Below are 24,290 nucleotides of genomic sequence, written 5' to 3'. Positions count from 1 at the left end.
TTTAAAGAAAGGAACCATGAGTCAGGCTTGGTAGAACAGGTCTAGAATCCCACCACTTGGGTGGGTCAAGTAAAAGACTAGTGAGTATGGAGACTTGGCCAGCAGAGCAAGTCCCTGTCCAGAGGAAGAAGGGTGGGGAGCACGTGGGTGACTGACACCTTTCCTTTGGGCTTACAAGTTTTTCCTCATGCATTTAGAATTTCATTAGTAAAGTAATTGAAGTACAGAATGCTCATACTTACTAACTGTAACATTTAAGTTTTTTTTTTCCCTACCACTAGACAGCACTTGTTCTGAATCCATTGTAAACATGAAAAAGCTTCTGACATGAGATAGCCAGTAAATTTGAAATGTTTGTAATTCATTTTTAATTATGTATCAGAAAAGTATTACAGATGGCTTACATTAGAAGCCCAGTATGAATTTATCCCTACTTCTTTGTTCCTCATTTTCAGTAGAACATGATAGGGTAAGGAACCTGCCACAAGAGTATTAACTCCAACAGAGAACACACACTACACAGAACACAGCCCAGCCATAAAATTTCAAGAGAAAAGGATGTGTAATGCAAAGTCTATAAATTGGGAATGTATTTTTTTAGCTTGTTTCTCATTAGAAACACGTATTCAGAAGCCTGTTACCATGCTTTGGGAGTATCACTTGAACTCAGAAATTTGAGACCAAACTAGGAAACATAGCAAGACACATAACTTAGCATCCAGATTTCTAAGGGAAGGTAAAGTGTAATGAGAAAGATGTGGAGTTAATGGATAAAAGAAAGATGACAAGGTTAGATGCAGGATTAGAGCTTATGCCAAAACTAGGTACTTGAGTTATACACTAGTGAGGCATAGTATCCTCCTTACTACCATAATGAGAAAAGGAAGTATACTCTTAATATAGTATAGAATAGAATATATATCCATTGATAGTGACTGGATGTGTAAATGCTATCTCTTATTGAAAGAGCAGTTTCCAGAAAAATGTATGAAATTGAGAAGGAGCCTGACGTGGCAGTAAAAGTACTCAGGACACTAAACCAGGGGGGGGGGATTACTGTAACTTGAAAGTTAGCCTGAACTGCACAGCAAAAAACTTATTTTTTTAAAAAAGAAAGAAAATGAACGGGGGAAAAACTAACAATAGATTCTGATACGCTTTTTGGAATGTATTTTTAAATAGAAGACAGTAAATTCCCTGACATTAAACAGCAGATAAGAAAGATGATTTTGAAGCTAGAAAAGCATAAATTCCTAAGGACTGATACACTGACAACTTGATAAATCATCCTGTTACACCTACAAGAAATACTGTGTTGTGATCTAAAGCATAAAATAATATGTTCTGTATCAGTTAAATATATATATATATATATATATATATATATATATATATATATATATATATATATATATATAGTGACTGAAGCTACTAAACAACTTACAATACTGTAACTGGTTTTTGTTAAGTCCCAGCAACCACTAGAAGACCTTGATGCTCAATTAAGAAGAACGCTTAGTCCAGAGACTATTACAGTGACCTCTGCAGTTGGTGTAAGTTTTTTTTAATTTTTTGGGGGGTGGTGGTAGGGGGGGGTTGAAACAGTGTTTCTCTGTGTAGCGTTGCACCTTTCCTGGATCTCGCTCTGTAGACTAGGCTGCCCTCGAACTCACAGAGATCTACATGGCTCTGCCTCCTGAGTTCTGGAAATAAAGGCATGCGCCGCCGCCACCACCACCCCAGTTGGTGTAAGTTTTTAAAGCCTTGATAAAAATTGCTTCAAAGTGTTTTCTAGAGCACAAACTATAATCTAGATTATAAATACCTTAATTCCTGTTCACTCATTGTCAACAGAAATGGCACAGATTAATCAAAGATTAACTCTGACCCCCTAATGTAACTATGGAAAGGATATCAGAGATACTTGTTTCATTTCTTTACCTCTGGGTAGATTGTTTGTGTTGCAGATCAATTAGGAATTTTGTGTTTTATGCTTTGGAAAAGGTTAAACCCCTGTGACAATATTTTGGTTAAAACTTCTTTCCAGCCAGGTGGTACTAGTGCAAGCCTTTACCCCAAGCACTTGAGAGACAGAGTCAGGGGGATCTCCGAATTATAAGGCTAGCCTGGTGTACAAAGCAAATTCCAAGAGAGCCAGAGCTATACAGAGAAACCCTGTTTCAAAAAACCCATATATATATTCCAATAAATATCTAAACTACACTATTTAAATATCTTGTTAGAGGGACTAGAGAGATGGCTCAGCAATTAAGTACACTTACTACTCTTGGAGAAGAGCCAGAGTAGAGTTCCTAGCAGGTCACAGTGGCATGTAACTCAACCTTCAGGGAATCCAATGCCTTTTTCTTGCTTTTGCTGGCAATTTTCTTTTTCTTTTATAATCCTGTGAGTAAAAGAAAGAAAGCAGTAGAGAGTTATGATTCAGTGCTTCTTCCTAAAAGCCTCCTATCTATATCTCACACCTTTAGGTTGTAAAAGGTTAAAAAAAAAACAAACAGCACATTAAACAAAAGTATCTCATCATACATACTATATTTTTGCCATTTTACATAGACCAGAGAAAAGATGACAAGGCAAAGTTATAAGAATGATTAAAACTGAAGATTCTGTGGTATCTGTGTGTATGTGTTTTGCAGCCTGTGTCCACGATGGCTTCAACAGCAGTTCTAGAAGCAGGAACACAGCCTCAAAAGGGTGGTAAGACGCCTCCTTCTTTTGTTTTATTAAGCCTAGTTCTACCTGTAATTGATAATATAGTTTACTATTTAAAAAATACATCTTTGAGATTGGTGTGCACTTTAGGCTGTTAAATATAACATTCATGTGTTTTCATGACTGAGGAGGAAATATTAGTTGATTAATGAATCTTATTGGAGTGAACATACAACATTGTGTGGTTTCATAGCATAAAAATCATGTTATTAGCTAGGCAAGAACCTTACTATAAGGCATTAATTTTAAAATGCAGGTATATTTGTAAAAAGAAATTTGAAAGAAAAAAAAAAACAAACAAGCATTTTGCAATCCCAAGTGTAGTGATGTGCCTCTATAATCTTAGCACTCTGTATGCAGAGGCAGGATAATTTTGAGGAGAAGGCCAGACTGGGCAACATAATTAAAGTAAAGCCTGGCTTGCTTTACAGCTAGACACTGTCTCAGGGGGAAGAAAGAGGAATGGGTGGTCCATTTACAGGTAACTTATTAACATTTCTTTCTTTTTGGGTTTTGGTTTTGGTTTTTCGAGACAGGGTTTCTCTGTGTAGTTTTGGTGCCTCTCCTAGATCTTGCTCTGTAGACCAGGCTGGTCTTGAACTCAGAGATCTGCCTGTCTCGGCCTCCCGAGTGCTGGGATTAAAGGTGTGTGCCACCACTGCCCAGCTCTTATTAACATTTCTAAAACTGACTGTTTAGTTTATATATATATATATATTTGCTCATAGATAAAGCTAGGCAGTGGTGGCACACACTTTTAATCCCAGCACTCAGGAGGCTAAGACAGAAATCTTGTCTCAATACACAAAAAAAGAAAGAAAAAAGTTACTAATTTACCAGTTTGGACATTATTATTTTTATTTTCTAGGCAATCGCATTCTGAATTGGCTCTCATTAAAAATAATAGAAGGGTTGGTGAATTAGCTCAGTGGAAGAGCACTTGCCTAGCAAGCGAAAGGCCCTGGGTTCGATCCTCAGCTCAAAAAAAAAAAAAAGAAAGAAAGACTTTAAGGGCTGGAGAGATGGCTCAGAGGTTAAGAGCACTGACTGCTCTTCCAGAGGTCCTGAGTTCAATTCCCAGCAACCACATGGTAGCTCACAACCATCTGTAATGAGATCAGGTACCCTGCATACATAATAAATAAATTAACTAATTTTAAAAAGCTATAAAAAAATAAAAATAGTAGAAATCGCTGGGCGCTGGTGATGCATGCCTTTAATCCCAGCACTCGGGAGGCAGAGGCAGGCAGATTTCTGTGAGTTCGAGGCCAACCTGGGTTACAGAGTGAGTTCCAGTAAAGGCACCAAAGCTATACAGAGAAACCCTGTCTCGGGAAAAAAAAAAAATTAGAAATCAGTAAAAAACACTATAAAGTCTAAAAATGAACAAAGTAGATTTCCAATTGCCTTGAATATAGACAATAAAAACTGATGTTTAGACCAGGGCTGGGAATGAAACCTTCAATCTACTTACTTGAGGGTGTCGGGGAGAGTACCAAATGAAACAGAATGCAGAAGGTAGGTGCAATCCCATAGCTCAGGAAACTAAGACAGAAGGTTGCCAGGAGCTGCACTCCAGTGTGGGCCACAGTGTCATCCCTAGTCTCAGAGAAACGAAACAGGAAGGAGGGATGTGAACTCTGAAAAGATAGCTTTCTAAACCTGTCCCAAGATTTATTGCTGTTTTGTTTGCTTTTGAGGTAGGGTCTCTGTACACAGCCCTGGCTGTCCTGTAACTCATTGTGTACACTGGGCCGGCCTCAAACTTACAGAGATTTGCCTGCCTCTGCCTCCTGAGTGCTGGGACGAAGGTGTGTGCCTCCACACCTGGCAAGATAGGATGTTTTAATACATGGCTTGGGGCAATTGTATAGTCATATCTTGATAAAGCCAAGCCAAGGTAAAATTCTAAATGAAACATCCTAACATGTCACTATAGAAAATATAAAAGTGTGTGTGTGTGTGTGTGTGTGTGTGTAAATATCATAGACCCATTTTCTAGTATATAATTGAGGCACATTAAAAAATAATAAATCCTCTTAAAATACTTAAGAACAGTATTTATGCCCCCCCCCCCCCACTATCTAGAGCAGAGTTCAGAACCATTTGGGGGTTTGTTGTTGTTGTTTGTTTTTAATAGAAAGGGTAGCCTAGGATCGCCGGAACTTACTACATAGTTAAGGATTAAGGATTATCTTAAACTCCTGATTCTCCTGCTTCCACCTTCTGGTGCTATAATTATTGGCATGTGCTACCATGTCCAATTGAAACTTTTTTAAGGCCAGATACTAAACTTTTTAAAAGTGCTTTTCAGGTCAACTGTCTCTGTGAAATCATATTCCAAACTAACAGCAACTAATAATACATGGATGAGCTTGGCTATGTTCTGATAAAATGTATGTGTGAAAATGGTCAGTAATGTAGCTGGAGTTTACTCCAGTCCTGCCTGGCCCACGGTCAGGACAAATCTCTCTCACCCACCAGTCCCGCAGCCACTCAGACCCAACCAAGTAAACACACAGAGACTTATATAGCTTACAAACTGTATGGCAGCAGCAGGCTTCTTGTTATCTAGTTCTTATATTCTAGATTAACACATATCTATTAGTCTATAAGTTGCCACGTGGCTCGTGGCTTACCCGGTACCTTACATCTCGCTTTTCATGGCGGCATCTCTCTGACTAAGCCTTCCTGTTCCCAGAATGCTTGTCCCACCTATACTTCCTGCCTGGCTACTGCCCAGTCAGCAATTTATTTATACAGAGTGATATCCACAGCACAGTAAGCAGAATTTGTCCCACTAATCACAGTTTTCTAATTCTTAATACAGAGGAATGAGTTACTAAGTCTGATGTACAACCCAGAGTAGGCAGTAGTAGTCTTTTAAAATGACAGGATCTCACTATGAATATAAAGAGTTCTGAAAATTGAACACAGGCTGGCACGTGATACAAAAAATAAACTTATATATGAAAATGCTTTTTGTTATTATTGGGGGGTTTTTTTGGTTTTTTGTTTGTTTTTTTTGTAGCCTTGGCTGTCTTGGAATTTACTCTGTAGACTAGGCTGACTTTGAACTCAGAGATCCTCCTTCCTCTGCCTCCCAAGTGCTAGGATTAAAGACATATGATATGAAAATACTTAATAACAAAAATACAAAACAAAACTATTAAGCAATAGCATTTCTCAGCCTCATTGGAAAAAGTCAGTTTAGTAATAGCTGTCAGAGTTGTGGTCCACAGCTCTAGAAGAGACAGTTCTTAGACAAATTTGAATATAGGAAGAAAGGCCAATATGCTGCGATGGCTCAACAGGCAGAGACTCCTGTTGACAGGCCTGTCAACCCGAGTCTAAGCTTTGAGATTCATGAGGTGAGAAAGAGAACCAACTGCCATAAGTGTACACACATATACACACACAAAATAAATAAGTGTAAGTGTGGGGGTGTGGGGGTGTGTGTGTGTTTAAAGTTACAAGCTGATCTTGCTTGGTGAGGTAACTCAAAAATTAAAAGTGCTTGCTTAGCAAGCCTGACAACCTGCTTGCTTTCTGTCTCCAGGATCTACACTGTAAATATAGAGTCCCCTTGTACATGCAAGCCCATACTCACATACAGACATCATAAACAAACCATTATAATAACTGAAAATTTTAAAACAAATCCTTAGCTGTTTTGTGGTCAGCCTGAGCTAGCAGATTATCTTGAAGGAGAAGGGGAGGGATCTTTAATGTCATTTCTGGTGAGATTGCAAAGAAATTGGAAAGAGATAGTAATTTGCTTCTATCTTCTGTTACTTTTTGTTTCTGTTTCTCAAGGCACTGAAGGCCATGTCCTAGCAACTAGTTCAGGAGCTGGTGTTGTTAAGATGGGACGATTTCAGGTAAGATGATCATTTCATTTGGCTGGGCCTCTTGGGGCCATGGTATATAATAAAATGATTAGCCAAACCTGGTGGCATGGGCTATATTTCCAGATAGTTGGTTGGGAACCTGAAGCAGGAGGTCTTCCTTGGATGACAAAGTGAATTCAAGTCTAGACTTGTAACTTAGTGAGATCCTTTCTCAAAATTAAAGTAAAATAAGAATTAGAATATGCTCAGGGGTAGGACACTTCAGTAGCATGTTCAAGGCTTCTCTAAATGGTCTTTTCTAGGCCCCTTTTCCCAACTGCTGTTTGGTTTACCTAGACATCCCATCTGTTCCTGGTTATTATAATTTTCCTTACTATTTTATATGTATATACTATTATAATTTTCCTTACTGTTACTAAGAAAAGTAATAGTAAACATTTATGTCTAAAAATAGTTTCCATATTTAAGATATTTTTCTTAGTATTCAGTCCTAAAGTGAAGTCAGCATCAAGTGACACTACATTTTAATTCCCCACTTGGTCCAACCAGTGAGTTTTCTGGCTCTTGGTACATATAAAACTGTTTTCACAACCACTTCAAAATTATTTTTGGGATAGTCCTTGGAGTTGGAGATTATAGGTGATTAATTTTAATTTGCAAACTTCTAAGAGTTTGTGATGGGCTGCATTTATATGATGAACAAGCCGGGGCAGGGATCTGGAGTTTAATACTGTTGGATATAATCTATTCATAAGAAACATTCAAGATCCTATAACCTGTTATTTATGTTTTGACTGAGACATGAATTTGAGTTGTGTAGCGGAAGTTTTCCTGGTCCTGCCTGGTTCACAGTCCGGACAAATCTCTCACCCACCAGTCCCACAGCCAAGTAAACACACAGAGACATATTACTTAATAACTGTATGGCCGTGGCAGGCTTCTTGCTGTCTAGATCTTATATCTTAAATTAACCCATTTCCATAACTCTGTACCTTGCCACGTGGCTTGTGGCTTACTGGTATCTTAACATCTGCTTTCCATGGCGGCGGCGGCTGGCAGCGTCTCCTCCTCAGCCTTTGACTTCCCAGCATTCTCCTCTCTCTTTGTCCCTATACTGTCTTTGCGGTGGCTTGGTGGGACCTGGAGAGAAACTCTCCAGCTACAGAATTGTGTCACATGAGAGGTAAAAGTGAATCATTTATTCAGCAGGCACAAGAATGTACTCGTCTCAGTACTGATGTGATGTCCTGTGTAATAGGTGTTGAGTTTACTTGACAATGATTGAGGAGACTGAACAGAGATTCCACAGGGCCACTGGGGATTAGTCTTCCTCCTTTTACTGTCATCCCTGCCCCACCTGCCCGAAGTGTGCTGGGGGTCTCACCAAGAGCCTCATCCATACCAGGTGTCTGTCTGTCTGTCTTTGTCTGTCTCTCTCTCTGAGAAAAGGTTTCATTATATAATCATGGCTGGCCTGGAATTTGCTTTTTAGACCACGGTGGCCTCAAACTTACCAAGATCTACCTGCCTCTACCTCTGGAGTGCTAGGATTAAAGTCATGCACTACTACCCCAGGGACATCATTTGTTTGTTTTTGTTTGTGGTTTTGTTTTTGTTGTTGTTGTTGTTGTTTCAAGATAGGGTTTCTCTGTGTAGCTTTGGTGCCTTTCCTGGATCTCGCTCTGTAGACCAGGCTGGCCTCGAACTCAGAGATCCACCTGCCTCTGCCTTCCGAGTGCTGGGATTAAATGCGTGCACCACCACGGCCCGGCGGGACATCATTTTAAATTTACTTCATTCTCTTTTTCCATCAGGTTTCAGTTACAATGGATGATGCTCCGAAAGAGCGTAAAAATAGGTCAGAGGATACAAAGTCTGTTCATTTTGAATCTAGCACATCAGAGTCATCAGTTCTTTCAAGTAGTAGTCCAGAGAGTACCCTGGTAAAGCCAGAGCCGAATGGAATAACTATCCCTGGCATGTCCTTAGATGTGCCAGACAGCATCCACCACACAGCTGCCCCGGAAGCCAAGTCAGACACCGGGCAGCCTACCAAGGTTGGACGTTTTCAGGTGACAACTACAGCAAACAAAGTGGGTCGTTTCTCTGTTTCAAGAACCGAGGACAAGGTCACAGAGCTCAAAAAAGAGGGACCAGTGACCTCTCCTCCTTTCAGAGATTCAGAACAAACGATTAGTTCTGCTGTGATACCAAAGAAGGAGAAGCCTGAGCTGGCAGAGCCTTCCCATCTGAATGGGCCCTCTTCCGATCTGGAGGCTGCCTTTCTCAGTAGGGGTGCAGAGGATGGCTCAGGTAGCCCACACTCTCCCCCTCACCTGTGTGCCAAGAGTCTTCCCATCCAGAGTCTAAGTCAGAGCCTTAGCAATTCGTTCAACTCTTCCTACATGAGTAGTGACAATGAGTCGGACATTGAAGATGAAGACTTAAGGTTAGAACTGCGACGGCTACGAGAAAAGTAAGTCTTTTTAGTGTTCACAGTTTTCAGTACAGATGCTGATCTCATTCCTTTTCAACAGAGAGTGATAGACAAAGGCTAAATTTACCTGTTTCGTCATTCATTGGGTTGTCTCATCAGCACCTATAGCTTTTCTAGTTTTAGGGTTTCTGCAGCACCTTTATATTATTTTTGTTAATGGTACTTTTAAAGAAAGATGTTTATTTATGTGTATGAATGTTTTGCCTGCATGTATGTATGTACACCGTGTGCGTACCCAGCACCCATGGAGAACAGAAGACAGTATCATTCTCTGAAACAGGAGTTACATACAGATGGTTGTTAGCTGTAATGTGGGTGCTGGCAACTGAATCAAGGTCCTCTACAAGAGGAGAAAGTGTTCTTAATGGCTGAACCATCTCTTCAGTTCTGTTCATATCTATAACATGAATCTAATAATAGCACTACAATTTATAATTATGTTTATACTTTTGCTAATTATCACATGGATCACAGTAACAAATTTACCTACCCTTTGTGTGGACTCCTATATTCTTTCTCATGCTGTTATCTAGACTAGGAGCTTACAGAAATGTGTCTTGTGTATGTAGACGTGCAAAATGAATTGTCAAACTAGAATCTCACGGCACATTTAAGAAAAGGGTTCATAGCTGTGTGAACATTGGAATGCAGATTTAGGAATATGTTTTAACTCTTACTTGGAACAACAATGGTTATATTTTTATCCATATTTGGTTATCTTTTATAGACATCTTAAAGAGATTCAGGACCTGCAAAGTCGCCAGAAACATGAAATTGAATCTCTGTATACCAAACTGGGCAAAGTTCCCCCTGCTGTCATTATTCCCCCAGCTGCTCCTCTATCGGGGAGAAGAAGGCGACCTACTAAAAGCAAAGGCAGTAAATCTAGTCGCAGCAGCTCCTTGGGCAATAAAAGCCCACAGCTTTCAGGTAAAAAGCCCTGGGCCAAGTCAAGTCAAGTCACCCACCATGTATGTAACCTGTTGAACATTTGATAACTTTTATTAAAATTCAAAGGAGTTGGGCTTTCCATTATTCCTGCTTCTTTGTCTCTTCTATCCCTGGTGTGTTTTGAACCTGTTTTGACTGTAGGCTTTTGTTTGTTTTGTTTTGTTTTGTTTTGTTTTGTTTTTGTTTTTGTTTTTCAAGACAGGGTTTCTCTGTGTAGCTTTGTGCCCTTCCTGAATCTCGCTCTGTAGACCAGGCTGTCCTCGAACTCACAGAGATCTGCCTGCCTCTGCCTCCTGAGTGCTGGGATTAAAGGCATGTGCCACCACCGCCCGGCACTTTTTTTTTTTTTTTTTTTTTTAAATGTAGTCAGTATTACTGTCTATCTACTGTTAATCTTTGTTTATGGTTATTCTTCAGGATGAACATTTAGCTTTGTCTATTAATTCATATAACTCAAAATTTGATCAGACTCTTGGGCATTTAGAAGAATAAAGATTATTCTCTGCTTAATAAACTTCAGATTCTTTAAATGACTGAATTTGACCATAAAACTAACTAAACTTAATGTAAATGCCATAGAGACTTGGGTGTGCCTGGGGGGGGTAATATCTTTAAATGAAGCTTTGCACTGGGCGGTGGTGGCGCACGCCTTTAATCCCAGCACTCGGGAGGCAGAGGCAGGCGAATCTCTGTGAGTTCGAGGACAGCCTGGTCTACAGAGCGAGTTCCAGGACAGCCAGAGCTACGCAGAGAAACCCTGTCTCAGGAGGGAAAAAAGATGGTTTATGAAACTGCAATGGAAACTACCAAGAACAAAAAAGCTGTAAGATGTATAGAAAATCAGCAAAATGCAAGTAGTAGCGATCCTATCAGTAATTATTTTAAATGTAATGGATCAAATCTTAGTTTGAAAAAAGAACACAGATTGGGAGTTAATGAGATGAGTTAAAGAGGCAGAACCAGGCTGATCTCTGTGAGTTTGAGGCCAGCCTGGTGTACAGAGTGAGATCCATGAAAGGTGCAAAGCTACACAGAGAAACTGTCTCGAAAAACCAAAAAAAAAAAAAAAAAAAAAAAGCTTTGCATCTTAGGATAACAAACTTGATGGTTCTATAATCAGATATGAAATGATGACTTGTCAAATAGACTATGTCCATTTTAACAGGATAGAAATTTTTTGCTCTTATGTGTAGTACATAATAGCTAATTGGTTTAAAAATGAAAGAGGGCTAAAACCTAGGTTGATTTCACATTTGTTCTCCAGGTCTAGTTGAAGTATGGAAAGCAAACATATAGAAATTTCTTACCAGCTCTTTATTTCTATTGTCTAGAAACCTTTATAGATATTCAGCCCTTTTTTTGCACGCTGTCCAATTCATGCAGTTCATTAATAGAGATGTGTCTGTATGGGAGACTGGCTAATTCAGACTCTGGTTTTGACATAATTTTTGAGTAACTAGTGACTTGTAAACTAAGAAATTGTGGCTAGTTCATATAACTGAAAGCTCCCAATTAAGTATTGTTTTTGTTTCTTTTAACCAAAAAATAGTGTGGGTTTTTTGTTTTTTGTTTTTTGTTTGTTTGTTTTTTTGTTTTGTTTTGTTTTAAAGATTTATTTATTTATTATGTATACACATGTTTGACTGCAGGCCAGAAGAGGGCACCAGATCTCATTATAGATGGTAGTGAGCCACCATGTGGTTGCTGGGAATTGAACTCAGGACCTCTGGAAGAGCAGTCGTTGCTCTTAACCTCTGAGCCATCTCTACAGCTCTCCAAAATATAGTTTTAAACATTCATTAAGCTATGGTTATCTACATCATTATTCAACACTTTCTTCTTCGTTTCTTTTTTTCTCAAGCTTTATTGTTGTATTTGTATGTGTTTTGCCTATGTGTATGTCTGTGCACCACTTGTGTGTGCAGTACCTGAGAAAGTCAGAAGAAGGCATTGGATCCCTTGGGAATAAAGTTACTAACAGTTGTAAGCTGTCATGTGGCTTCGAGGAATCTAACGTAGGTCCGCTACAAGAGCAGCCAGGGCTTTTAACTACTGAGCCATCTCTCTAGCCTCTCCCTCCCCACTTTTTTGGTTTTTGTTTGTTTGTTTTTTGGTTTTTCAAGACAGGGTTTCTCTGTGTAGCTATGGAACTCGCTCTGTAGCTCAGGCTGGCCTCCAACTCACAGAGATCCACCTGCCTCTTCCTGTGATTAAAGGTGTGTGCCACCACCGCCCAGGCCCTTTTTATATATCTAAAGTTATCACTCTTGAGAGGCAGTTCATATAAATAACCTTATGTCCATAAACATCCTATTGTTTCATTTAACCTTTATTCAGTAAGGACTTGTCTGTTTGTCAATTTATATGTTTTTGTTTTGTTTTTAAAATTACCACTCAGGATAAATAGGGATCAGAAACATTATATTAGGATAAGTTAGTGTGATTTTTTTTTTTTTTTTCTTATTCTTTCTTTTTGTTTTTTTGGTTGGTTGGTTGGTTGGTTGGCTCACTGAAAATACAGTCTCGAGTATCCCAGACTGGCTTCAAACTCACTGTGTAATCAAGGATTACCTTGAATTCCTAATCATTCTTCCTACACTTCCCAAGTGCTGAGATTACAGACATACACCACCATACCTGGTTTGGGTGGTGCTGGATTAAACCCAGGATTTCATGACTGCTAAGTGAATTGAAATACATCCTCAACCTCTTCTCCATGTTTTTTCAAGTCTCTTTATTTTTTACCAGGTAACCTGTCTGGTCAGAGTGGAACTTCAGTCTTACACCCCCAACAGACTCTTCATCCCCCGGGCAGCACCCCAGAGACTGGGCACAACCAGCTGTTACAGCCTCTTAAGCCATCTCCTTCCAGTGACAACCTCTATTCAGCCTTCACCAGTGATGGTGCCATTTCAGTACCAAGCCTTTCTGCTCCGGGTCAAGGTAAGAATTCAAAGTGACAACCTTCATCTGGAAGAAACATGAAAATAGAAACAGTGCCGTACTTGGGACAAAAGCAAGGCAAAAACTGACTGCCATCAGCTGAATAGAAAGAAACTGAGTTATTAAACGGTAACTAGTAATTGAGCTGAGCAGAAAAGCTGCATGGTGATTAGAATCACTGGCTCCCTTGTTTCCAGGCATCTGGTAAAATAGCTTCCTGTTGTTTAGATTGTTTGTTGTTGTTGTTTAGACTGCCCCTCATTCTGTAGGCTGGACTAGATTGGTCTGGGACTCACAGCCCAGGCTAACCTTCCTAGCAATCCTCTTTCTTCAGCCTCCCTACTGCTGGAATTATGGGTGTAAGTCATCAAACTCAGCTCTAAAATAGCTTCTTTTCGAAGGGTGACCATTACACGTGCAGCCTATATGAATAGCTTATTTTTAGCCAATCTACTTTTAAACTTCTAAGCATGGTAGCAGCATACTAAAATAACTAGCCCTAAAATCTGTTTCTTAATACATAGTAAATATAGATTTATTTTATTAAGAAAAAATAAGACAATTCCAGAGAATTGGAGGGGGCTCCAAGACAGGAATACCCTAAGGTTAAATTCTTGATCCATACTCTACTTTCCAAATAGTGTTTTTGGTTTTGTTGCTCAAAACATTACTGCTGCAGAGAGCTTTTAGTGAGAATTGGAAGGCAGTGGTTTAAGAGCACTGGCTGCTCTTGCAGAGGACCTAGAATCAATTCAAAGCGTCCACATGAAGGCTCACATCCATCCCAGGAATCTGATGCTCTCTTCTGGCCTCTGAGGGCAATACATGTACATAGTGTGCAACTTACCTTCAAGCAAAACACTCATACACATAAAATAAAAGAACAAAACTAGAATTGAAAGGAAATTTGGGCATTGTAGAACATGTCTTTAATTCTTGTACTCATGAAGCTCCAGCCAGGTTGGGCTATAGTAGTGAAATCTGTAGTGTCAAAACAAAACAAAGTTGAAATGAATTGGGTATCTGGGTAGAAAGGAATCAGGGGACAGACCTACAGATAATTAAGTGCTTCTAGCACAATTACATAGAACTTAAGACATTCAGTTTCTCTCCCCTCAGCTAATGTAAGTAATTAGCAAGAAACAACACAAAGTGGTTAGCATTGTTCCAACTGAGAAATGCTTCATTTCTGCCAATGGGCTGAGGCCTGGCATCTCGGTCTCCTACACCAGATGGACTCCCTGCAGAGTTCCCTCTTCTACATGCCATCCAGTGTGTCACCATCAGCCTCAAGCTCTAACATCCTGTAGTTGTGTGGTCTCTTCTCCTCTCTTCTTTCCTTTTCCCTTCTCACAGGCTGTGCGAAGTTTAACTGTGCATCTGAGCAGGTGACATTCAAACCTGGTGGCAGGAGGACCCGATTTCTGAGTACGCCCTGCTTGGCTCTTTGTGTGTAACACCTTTACTCCTTCCTTGTCCTTGTTTTTCTGCTGCTTTGGATCTGATTGTCACGCAGTCCATTTTCATTTGTCTCTTATATTTCATCTACTCAGTGGCTTGGCTGACCATTACCCTCAGAAGTTTGGGTCCCTGTGTTAATTATAGTAAAAGACGCAGAGACAGGAGTGGGTTTTTATAGGTTTCAAAATAACTCCCAGGTAGAATTACCTCTTTTAGATCTATTCTAGGCTAGACTCTATGTTAAGACTGCAATACACAATCATATTCAGTGCTGTCTCACTGCCCTGACATTAGGAGTGGTGGTGCCCATGATTCCCATACTATGGAGGGAGAAGCAAAGATTATAAGTTTGGAGCCATCATGGACTACATAGCAAGTCCCTGTCTCAAAATTAAAATTAAAAAAATAATGACAGGAAGCATGTTGAGCACTGATGCATGATCCTGACTGAAGGTAAAAGTTTACCATTTTCCATTCTTTTAAATATGGGTTGAAATCTTCTCAGTTAAGCCTGAATTATGTGCAGGTTGAAAAGATGCCAGAAATCTCTTCACCTCTGTTACCAACTCTGAGATTAAGTAGTTCAAAGAACAATGACTGTAGCTCTCTTACAACGCATTTCTTTTTATTTTTTGTTTTTGTTTTTTTTCGAGACATGGTTTCTCTGTGTAGTCCTGACTGTCCTAGAACTCACTCTGTAGACCAGGCTGGCCTCAAACTCACAGAGATCTGCCTGCCTCTGCCTCCTAAGTGCTGGAATTAAAAGTGTGAGCTACCACCACTGCCCAGTGCATTTATTCTTTCTTCGCTTTCTGTTTTAAAACAGGGTGCAGGAAGCTAGAAAGGTGGCTCAGTAAAGTGCTTGCCTTGCAGATTAAGGGTCTGAATTAGAAACTGGGTATGCTGTCTTACTTATACTTGTAATCCTAGTACTAGAAAAGTTGAAGAAAGGAGGAGGAACCTGGTCTCATGAGCAAATTAACTTAACCATGTCAGCAAGCCCCAGGCCAATGAGAGACCCTTTCTCAGAAAATACTGTGGGTGGCTCATGAAGACCCACACCTAAGGGGTGTCCTCTGACCTCCACATGTCCCTACACACATAAGAACAGAGAGCAAAACATACATGTGGGGCTGGAGAGATAGCTCAACAGTTGTTGCTCTTCCAGTGGGCTCACGTTCAGTTTCCAATACCCTCTTCTGGTCTCAGGACACTGCACACACAGAGACACGTGCAGAAAAAACACCCATACACATAAAATAAAAACAAATCTTTATACCAAGAAGGAGACAGCCCAGGATAAAATTGCCCTGTATTGTCCTCTCCCTGTAAGGAATGAAATCAGTGCCTGCTTCCTAAGGCTATTGAACAATTTAAATAAGACACTGTCCACAAAAACAGCTGGTACTTAGAAAACTCTCAGTCCCTGTGGTTAACAAGACCCTGTCTGGTATTAGTAGGTGGCCAATGAGTGTGTATTGAAAGAAAAATTTTTAAAAAGAAAAAGCTCAAATAAGAAAAAGAACTTCATTAGAGTTTGGATAACAATCAAACTTAAGTTAAGGCCTCAAACTTCTGGTGTGGTTATGAAAGATGCTTTTTAAATGCATGTGCTAAATCGATCAGTGTTTCTAAGTATGTGGCTCAGAGAGCCTTTGGCCTCTTCATGGTGGGAAGAATACACACTTTACTTTTTTCTCTCGTACCTTTGTGTATTAGATTTAACCTGTTTCCCTCACTGACATGTTAGTCATGGATTGGTTCTACTTACAGCCTTCTTTTACCACATTCCCACACATGTCAGTGGTCCAGGGCTGAGCTCTTCAAAGAGTGGCTGGAAGACATTGCCCATGTTGGTAGTTTCCAAGCATGCATGATGCATCCAATAGTTTTTCTGATTAGACTGGCTTGGACTATGCATGTTATTAGCACACTTAAATAAACATTTAATTTATATGTCCAGCTAGAAAGATGGAAGGACATTAGTAATAGGATGGGTATTTTGCAGTAAAATGTGACATTTGCCCAGACCTGTGATACACAACCTGCTATGTCTGAAAAGAAGGCAAACCAGAATTTCTTTCTGTGAAGTCTGATATGCACCGTTTGAGTTAATTTTGTGTCTTATAGTATACTCTTGAGTATAGACTGTATTAATCTGTTTGAGAATGATTAGAAATGGTAAATCTTACCACTTCCCTTTGAGTCTAAATGAAAGACCTATACCTGTTGAAGGTGCATAACGATATGTCATGCAAAACTGCTGGACAAATCGTAGGAGGCAGATTTTTTTTTTTAAATATATATAAAGAACAGGTGCTTGGAAGGGTGAGGGCCCTTACTAGTTTTGGATACATTATCCTATCTTCTCAAAATATTTTGGAAGCACGGCTTGGCTTAATGCTCTATCTATATTTAAAGGTTGCTTGTTTTCCACATACTTTTAAAATTGTTTCTGGAAGGGATGGGGTATATGGAGAGAGAAAAAGGAAAAGAAAGTGTGTGTGTGTGTGTGTCTGTGTGTGTGTGTGTGTGTCTGTGTGTGTCTGTGTGTGTCTGTGTGTGTGTCTGTGTGTCTAGGGTGTGGAAATATAACAACCAGTTTAAATTAACTTAAAGCGTAACAAGGGTACTGATTTCCATGCTTGATAACAACCCAGCAGGAGAAACAGGAAGTAGGACAAGGTCAATGGAAGCACTGCTTGGGTATTTGGAATTCAAGCAGTGAGACCTGTTCCTCCTCCAAAACCTTTTAACACCACATTACATTGAAGAAATAAAGATGAGGTGTAAAAGCTCAGCATCTGTCATCCAGACTTCACAGTCCATCTAACAATTGTGTTAACACTCACAGCCAGTTAGACTTATCCCTAGAATTGTCCCTACATCTTGGGCTACCAGGTCCCACCCATCTGTCCCCTCCTGCTTTCTCTTGCTGGGCTTCTGTGTGCTGTTTGGAGAGTCTATAAAGATTTCACTGATGTTTCTTTAACACACTGCTCTCTCTTTGTGCTTCAGGGAAGATGGTGAAAAAAGTCTGTCCTTGCAACCAGCTCTGTAGTAATTATCTTCTTTCTGTTACTTTTGATCCTGATTGCAAAGCCATGAGTTCTTTAAACTAAGAAGCCTCGTAACTCCCTGATTCCTAATTTTCATCCATCCCCGCACCCTTTTCTGATAATATTCCTTATTGTGCTTAATTGCTATATTTAATTATTACTACTTCCAGATTGAGAAACCACTTCATAGTCAGTTCTCTCATGTGAGTCCAGGTGTGTTAGTCTGTATCACTGACGTCCATGGATATGAATGGGGAGATGGAGGAAGCCTAGATTCTATACGGAAGAGTCAGCGAGCATGTGCCCACCACTGTTCAACAACACTGGAAACTCAACAGTGATCTAGGTGTACACAGAGGGCAGGCATATCCTCATTCTTCCTATCTCAGAAGTTGGTGCTCAACTATAGGGGAGAGGAATGCTACTTGATTAGAGAGCTTAGCTTTTTAGCCTAGGGATTTCTCATTAAAATAAAATGCAGATGCCAAGAAATTAATACCAGCATGTTATGTTATAAGAGTCTAGGGAGTAACAAGAAAAATCTCTACTTGGCATCTTTGGTAGTGAGTGTGGTTCATAGTGGCTTATAATCTGGAAGTATAGGGATAGGAGAAACTCAGAACATGAATTTTAGAGGAATAAAATCTATTCTACTTTATACAGCTTTCAAGAGGACTGAAAAGACTTAAGTTTGTTAGCACAATCTGCAGAGAGCCTGTTAATCCTCCTTTACAGCCAGAAACTATAATAAAAAGAATAACTGTAGGGTGACTCTCCCTTTTAGGGTAAGCCTCATTTTAAGAGTCCAGTGTTGAGGAATGTAGACTAAAGTGAATGGCATTTGGTTTTTCAAGGGCCCTCATAGCACCAAGAACAACTAGCACCAGACTAGAGAAGTGTGACTTTTGGCATGAGGACTCTGGATAAGCAGTGCTCACCCTGACTTGGCTTCTCATTTGGCATCAACAGCTCTGCTCACTTGTGGATATTTCTATTGTCATCCAGCAGGATGCTAGTCCTCGTGCATGCCACATGCTCGCTTTCTGGGTTTCCTTACTGTTGTGACTTCCTATCCTCATGGCCTGTGCTTCCTTCCCACTGCACCTTTGTCCTACACTTGCTATTCAAGGAAGGCTGTTTCCTGTGCTTGACTGTTCTCATACTTGCTTTTCTGCACTGAGGTGAATTTACTCTGTTTTTACACTGGATAGTAGTGATCCCCTGCAGTCCTAGCAGATACCATGTGATTGCAGTAATTCATGTCTTGCCACAGTGACCAGAAGAAGCATGTGAGCATCCTCACTCTGCAGCTTCACCTGAGTTAGCTTTCTTTTAGCACAGATATGCTTTGGTGGGCTACTCCTTAGGTGGTAAAATAGGTACACCCTTTGGCACCAACAGGATTGCAGGGGCCATTAAGATTAGGTTAATGATAGGGTTGCTTCAGGTGTGCTGCTGTGCTCTGGTGTGCTGCTTTGGCATTGAAAGCAGGAAAATGCATGCACTTAGCCCCGGGGTTCCTTGAGTATGGTAGGGAGTGAGTAACTTTTACTTACTATGTAGCAAATGTGAAGTCTGCTAATAAAGTGAGAGTTAAAAAAAAATAAAAAATAAAAAAAAAATAAGACCATGACTCTTCTTTCCCTCTTCCCCAAAACTTGCCTCTTCGAATAACCTTCAGTGTGCCCTCCAGCTGAACCGAAATCAGGCAGGACACAGACTCCTTTCTTTTTCATCAAACCATAGAAATAGAATTCCTTCATTATAACCTCTAAGCCTCCTCTCCCCTCTGCATCCCTGCCTCAGCTGCATTTTCCTGTTGCTTCTACCCAGGAGTGCTTGTTCTATTGGGAAGAGTGGGGAGAAGGGATGAGAGTCCTTGAACCAATTGAAACCCAAGTCCTCAAGAAAACTATAAACTTCCTGGACCTGAGAGATTCAGGCACATCTTCCCCGCCACTGCCGAATCTCTGTTCTTTACTCATGGGACATTGAGAAAAGTTGAGGCCTCGACTCCTTCCAAGTTTATATTTACAAATTTATATTTATGGTTCAGGCGAAAAAAAGTTTTGAACAGAGCATGCTGTGTCTCTTTACTTTGGGTTAAAGAGTGGGTAAAGAATGCCACAGTATCCACATAGTCTGGGGACCCCATCTTTCCACAGCAAGCACTGATCTTTGCATTTGTACTACTTGTAACTTACCCAGCACACAGTACTTCTTTGGCCCTGCTTTCTACAAAGTTCCATAGCAGCCAGCCTTGTGGACCATATCACTCAGTGTAGTGCTGGGAATAGAGCATTGGCAGACAGTCCCAGTATTACAGTTTGCTTTGAAAGAAGCCCTTACCCATGCCTGCCATCATCCCAAGTTGTTGAGCCTTACCTACAAGCTGTGGAAGAGAAACCATTTTCATTACCTGTTATGCAGAAGCAAATGGATAAATAAAACTTTGGAGTCTTCCTATCCTGCATGGCTTCCCAATTATTCTCCCCATTCTATGGCTTGCCATTCATTATCCTATGACATTTTCTCCTTTCCCAGAGTTTTATCCCAGATTCCTTTAATGCTAGTATTGTGTTGCTTACAATTCTAGGGACCAGCAGCACAAACACCGTTGGGGGAACAGTGAGTAGCCAGGCTGCCCAGGCTCAGCCACCTGCCATGACTTCCAGCAGGAAGGGCACATTCACAGATGACTTGCACAAGTTGGTAGACAACTGGGCCCGAGATGCCATGAATCTTTCAGGCAGGAGAGGCAGCAAAGGACACATGAATTATGAGGTAAGTCTACTTTTCCTAACCTGCCAGACTAACAACACACAGATAGTCAGGGACTGCCAAAGCTGGTATGCCATCCTTCTCACCACCTTCTTCAACAACCCATTGGTTTAAATGTTACTGAGAAAACAAGACAGCAATCACTTTGGTACTCTTTTCTTTCAGCATCCTATACTACCTGTGTGTACACACATAACACCTGGCACATATGCACACTCTAGACTGAGTTTTCACTTCTTGTTAAACATAGAGCCAATAAATATTGCAGGAGGCTTTGTTATTATGTTTTGCTAACACTAAGATCAGAACATCTCAGCTCTAGAAGAGCACTGCAGTATCACACGTATTTTGTTTGAGTATTATACCTATGCTAGATTCTCATTGTTACTTTCTTGTTTTTAGGGCCCTGGAATGGCAAGGAAGTTCTCTGCTCCTGGGCAGCTGTGCATTTCCATGACCTCAAACCTGGGTGGCTCAGCCCCCATCTCTGCAGCATCTGCTACCTCTCTAGGTCACTTCACCAAGTCCATGTGCCCTCCACAGCAGTATGGTTTTCCAGCTGCCCCATTTGGCACTCAGTGGAGTGGAACAGGTGGTCCAGCACCACAGCCACTTGGCCAGTTCCAACCTGTAGGAACTGCTTCCTTGCAGAATTTCAACATCAGCAATTTGCAGAAGTCCATCAGCAACCCCCCAGGTTCCAACCTGCGGACCACTTAGTCAGACGTGAAGATGTTAACTGCATAGATTTGGGGGCAGAAGATGGAATGCTGGGGGTTGGGGGGTTGGGGGAGTAGCCTATATACTAACTACTAGTGCTGCATTTAACTGGTTATTTCTTGCCAGAAGGGAATGTTTTTAATACTATTTTGAGCCCTTAGAATGGAGAACCACCCTCCCTCTCCATTTGTTGGAGTTCAAAAAAAAAAGAGCAGCTTTCTGGTGGAGGGGCTGCCTGAGTCTGCTTTCCTATTTCTGTACCCACCAGTAAGGCCTAGGGCTGGAAGAGAGCCTTGTTACCAGAATGCCCTAAGAGCTCAATGTAAACTAAACCCAGTATGTATCTGTGAGTGGGTAGAGCTCATAATTTTGACATATGCCCCGAATTCCTTACTCCCACAAGAATGCACACCTTAAAACAAGAAGGATCTCGCCCACTCTGATCCCTACCCCCACTTTCTTTTTTTCCTTTACAACCTAGTGAAAAATATCAGGGGACTGGGGTTGCAACCCTTTCTTGAATAGGTCATTAATGCTTTAAGCAAGATATTAGCAGCTTTGACTGCAGCATTAGCAATTAGGGAAAATAATGACGTTCCCTGAGGACATGTAACTTTGCCATCAGTTTTGATGTGGAAACACTGTGATATATAAATGTTGTTGGACAACATTAGTTTTAAGAGAAAAGTTTTGAAAGGTTTAAAAGGTTCACACACACACACACAAAAAAAAAGCTAGCTCTGTCCTTTACTTATTAAGACACTTTAACTTTTTCCTTTGTATTTCCATTGTATTAGATAAATAAATGTGAATGTAAAATTGTATAAATTACTGTACTTGAACACTTCTGTTCTCCCAGTATTGCTTGCTGGATATTTTAGTGCCTTGGACTTCTATTGCTTCTGCTGTTAGCATCAACTTACCAGACCCCAGGTCACCAAAGGGTATGTGGGAAGAAATCTTAGGTCCACATGACCCCAGCAGTGGATATGCCAAAGGGAAAATGAAAGTGGGTTTTTTTGTTGTTGTTGTTTCGTTTTGTTTTGTTTTTTCAATTGTTCAACAGTTTTGCCTAGAGCAGGTGTGAGATGAGCACAGTGAGAAGTTGGCATCAGAGGTTGGAAACAAAGTTCTGTTTCAGAAAGAGTGAGGGGGTTGTGAGCCGTGTGAAGGACGAGGACTGAAGACGTGGAGACAAGCTTGTTAGAAGTGATGCCCGGCCAGTGAACAAACAAAACCTAGAAGAAATTCAACAGAAATGAGATGGGAGTGGGCTAGATTCTGAGTTGGGAAGGATGACAGTGCCAAGTCACGATGGAAAAGTTGCTCTACGGAAACCTGCGTGGTTGCTCTCACCTCTTGTACGTGTACCATACATTTCTCCACCTGACGTGTTGTATTGTGGAAAACAGACCCACTTCTGACCCCTTTCTTCTACAATGTCCAAATGGTCGCACATCACAATCTATGTGCCACCTGTACTTCTATATTAGAACTAATACTCTCACATTTTTATACCCATATCCCTAAATAACTGCAACCAACCAGTATTATCTAGTGCTATGCCTAGTTTTAATGGGCAGTTTTCTGTCAATTCTGATTTAATTGGCTGTTTGGTATCTGAATACTCTGAGAAAGTGGAGGGAGAAGTAGAAGTCCTCATTTCTTGGGTGCTTCCTCCTTGACCTTGAGTTGGGAATTGACACATTTCCAAACTCATGACACATCCCAGGAGTTACACACTAGACGGAGCCTGGCTTTCTGCACCTTTCTTCCTTCAAGAGTCCTGTTCCTTTTAAGTTGGTCTAGGCCAAAAGATACACATGACAGCTGAAATTAGGAGAGGGAGGTGGGAAGAGCATAGTTTTTGTTACAGGTCCTGCTCATTTATTCCTTTTGGGAGAGGGTGAAGAGGTGCTGTGGAAACGAAACTGGATGGAGAGTACTTTGTACTATGGTAGAGGGAGCCAGATGCAGCATGTGTTGTTGGTTTTGGTTTTAGTCATTTTGAGGTCTTTTCCCCCATTCACAAAAGTTTATTTACTGATTTTTTTTTCTTTTTCTTTTTTTTTTTTTTTTTTGCCCTCCTGTGGATGAAATAACTGAAGCCTAGAGGAACGAGCTAGTGCTACTGAACTGTTTAAATTATTTTTGTGTTAATAGTACACTTTGAGTATCTTTTTTCCACATTTAAAAAGAACTTTCTGAATTATAAATGTTTTCCTTACGTTATTTAACAATGTACTGTTGAAAACTGAATTCCAGCCTTGGGGTTTCTCAGCAGCCGTTAACTGTACATTTGCACTAACTCTGGGTGTTGCGCCTCTTGTAAGATTGCGCTTTGTGCTTCAGTTTGTTATCTTTGTAGACTTATTTAATGAAACCATTCAAATAAACCAAACTTGCTTTTGTTGAGCTGTGGGGTATCATTTCTAACCAAGGATGCCTTTTGTTTCTCCAGGGCCCTATTTTGAATTTTGTACGAATTTTAACTGGATTTGTTGTTCCTTGGGAACTGTTAGCAATAGTTTTATCCTAAACTAAAATAAAGCCATTAACAATGAAAGTGAAAGCTTGGTGGCATGGCATATAGCAAACTGCTGTTAGTCAACACTTCTTAAGTATTTGAGTTAGGTCTCAGCTGCCCACAGATAGTCTCTGCTCCAATATTAGATACTTCCCACCAAACCTGATGGTCTGTGCTTGATCCCTAGGACCCACAGGATGTGACGAGAGCACCAATTCTTTCATACACAATAAATATAAAGAATTTTTTTCTTTTTAAGGATTAGGCACAGCAAAACCCCAAATTCAGCTTAAGTAAAATTGTGAATTCATTGTTCATTTGGGCAAAGAATCAAAACTTCTGGGAGTGGTACGGTTAAGAGTAGTTGCGGAGCTGGAGAGATGGCTCAGCGGTTAAGAGCTCTGGCTGTACTTCCAGAGGACCTGAGTTCAATTCCCAGCAACCATGTGGTGGCTCACAACCATCTGTAATGAGATCCGGTGCCCTCTTCTGGCCTGCAGACAGAACACTGTATATACAATAAATAAGTCTTTTTTTTTTTTTAAGTTGCTAGCTTAAAATATATATATATTCATTCCTGGGGCTGGAGAGAGGGCTCAGCAGTTAAGAGTGTACTACCTTTGCAAAGCACCCAAGTTAGTTAGTTCCCAGCACCCACATGGTGGCTCACAACCATAACACCAGTTCCAGGGAATCTAACACCCTCTTCTATTCTCTGTGGATACTACAAATACACATGCATGTACATACATGCAGGGAAAACACAA

The 24,290-nt window shown here is 40.5% G+C and overlaps 1 protein-coding gene across 17 annotated transcripts in view; it reads left to right on the top strand.

The window, feature by feature from the left end:
• The window catches only part of Wnk1 (WNK lysine deficient protein kinase 1), a 142,879-nt gene extending 119,468 nt beyond the window's left edge, over nt 1-23,411 (top strand). For 5 of the 17 annotated variants that reach the window (XM_036181372.1, XM_036181373.1, XM_036181375.1 and 2 more), the window contains 11 exons: nt 1,470-1,553; nt 2,658-2,718; nt 6,550-6,614; nt 8,399-9,060; nt 9,809-10,011; nt 12,781-12,975; nt 14,332-14,424; nt 17,455-17,496; nt 19,177-19,203; nt 20,092-20,279; nt 20,679-23,411. In XM_036181372.1, coding sequence (XP_036037265.1) covers nt 1,470-1,553; nt 2,658-2,718; nt 6,550-6,614; nt 8,399-9,060; nt 9,809-10,011; nt 12,781-12,975; nt 14,332-14,424; nt 17,455-17,496; nt 19,177-19,203; nt 20,092-20,279; nt 20,679-20,996 — 1,938 coding nt within the window. In that variant the 3' untranslated portion in view covers nt 20,997-23,411. The remainder of the gene's footprint in view (nt 1-1,469; nt 1,554-2,657; nt 2,719-6,549; nt 6,615-8,398; nt 9,061-9,808; nt 10,012-12,780; nt 12,976-14,331; nt 14,425-17,454; nt 17,497-19,176; nt 19,204-20,091; nt 20,280-20,678) is intronic. The other 12 variants (XM_036181371.1, XM_036181380.1, XM_036181374.1 and 9 more) reach the window with 7 other exon arrangements.
• The last annotated feature ends 879 nt before the right edge of the window (nt 23,412-24,290 follow it).

This window comes from Onychomys torridus, chromosome 3, assembly GCF_903995425.1.
Source record: "Onychomys torridus chromosome 3, mOncTor1.1, whole genome shotgun sequence".
NCBI classification, from domain to species: domain Eukaryota; kingdom Metazoa; phylum Chordata; class Mammalia; order Rodentia; family Cricetidae; genus Onychomys; species Onychomys torridus.
This window is presented reverse-complemented; position numbering and strand designations above follow the sequence as displayed.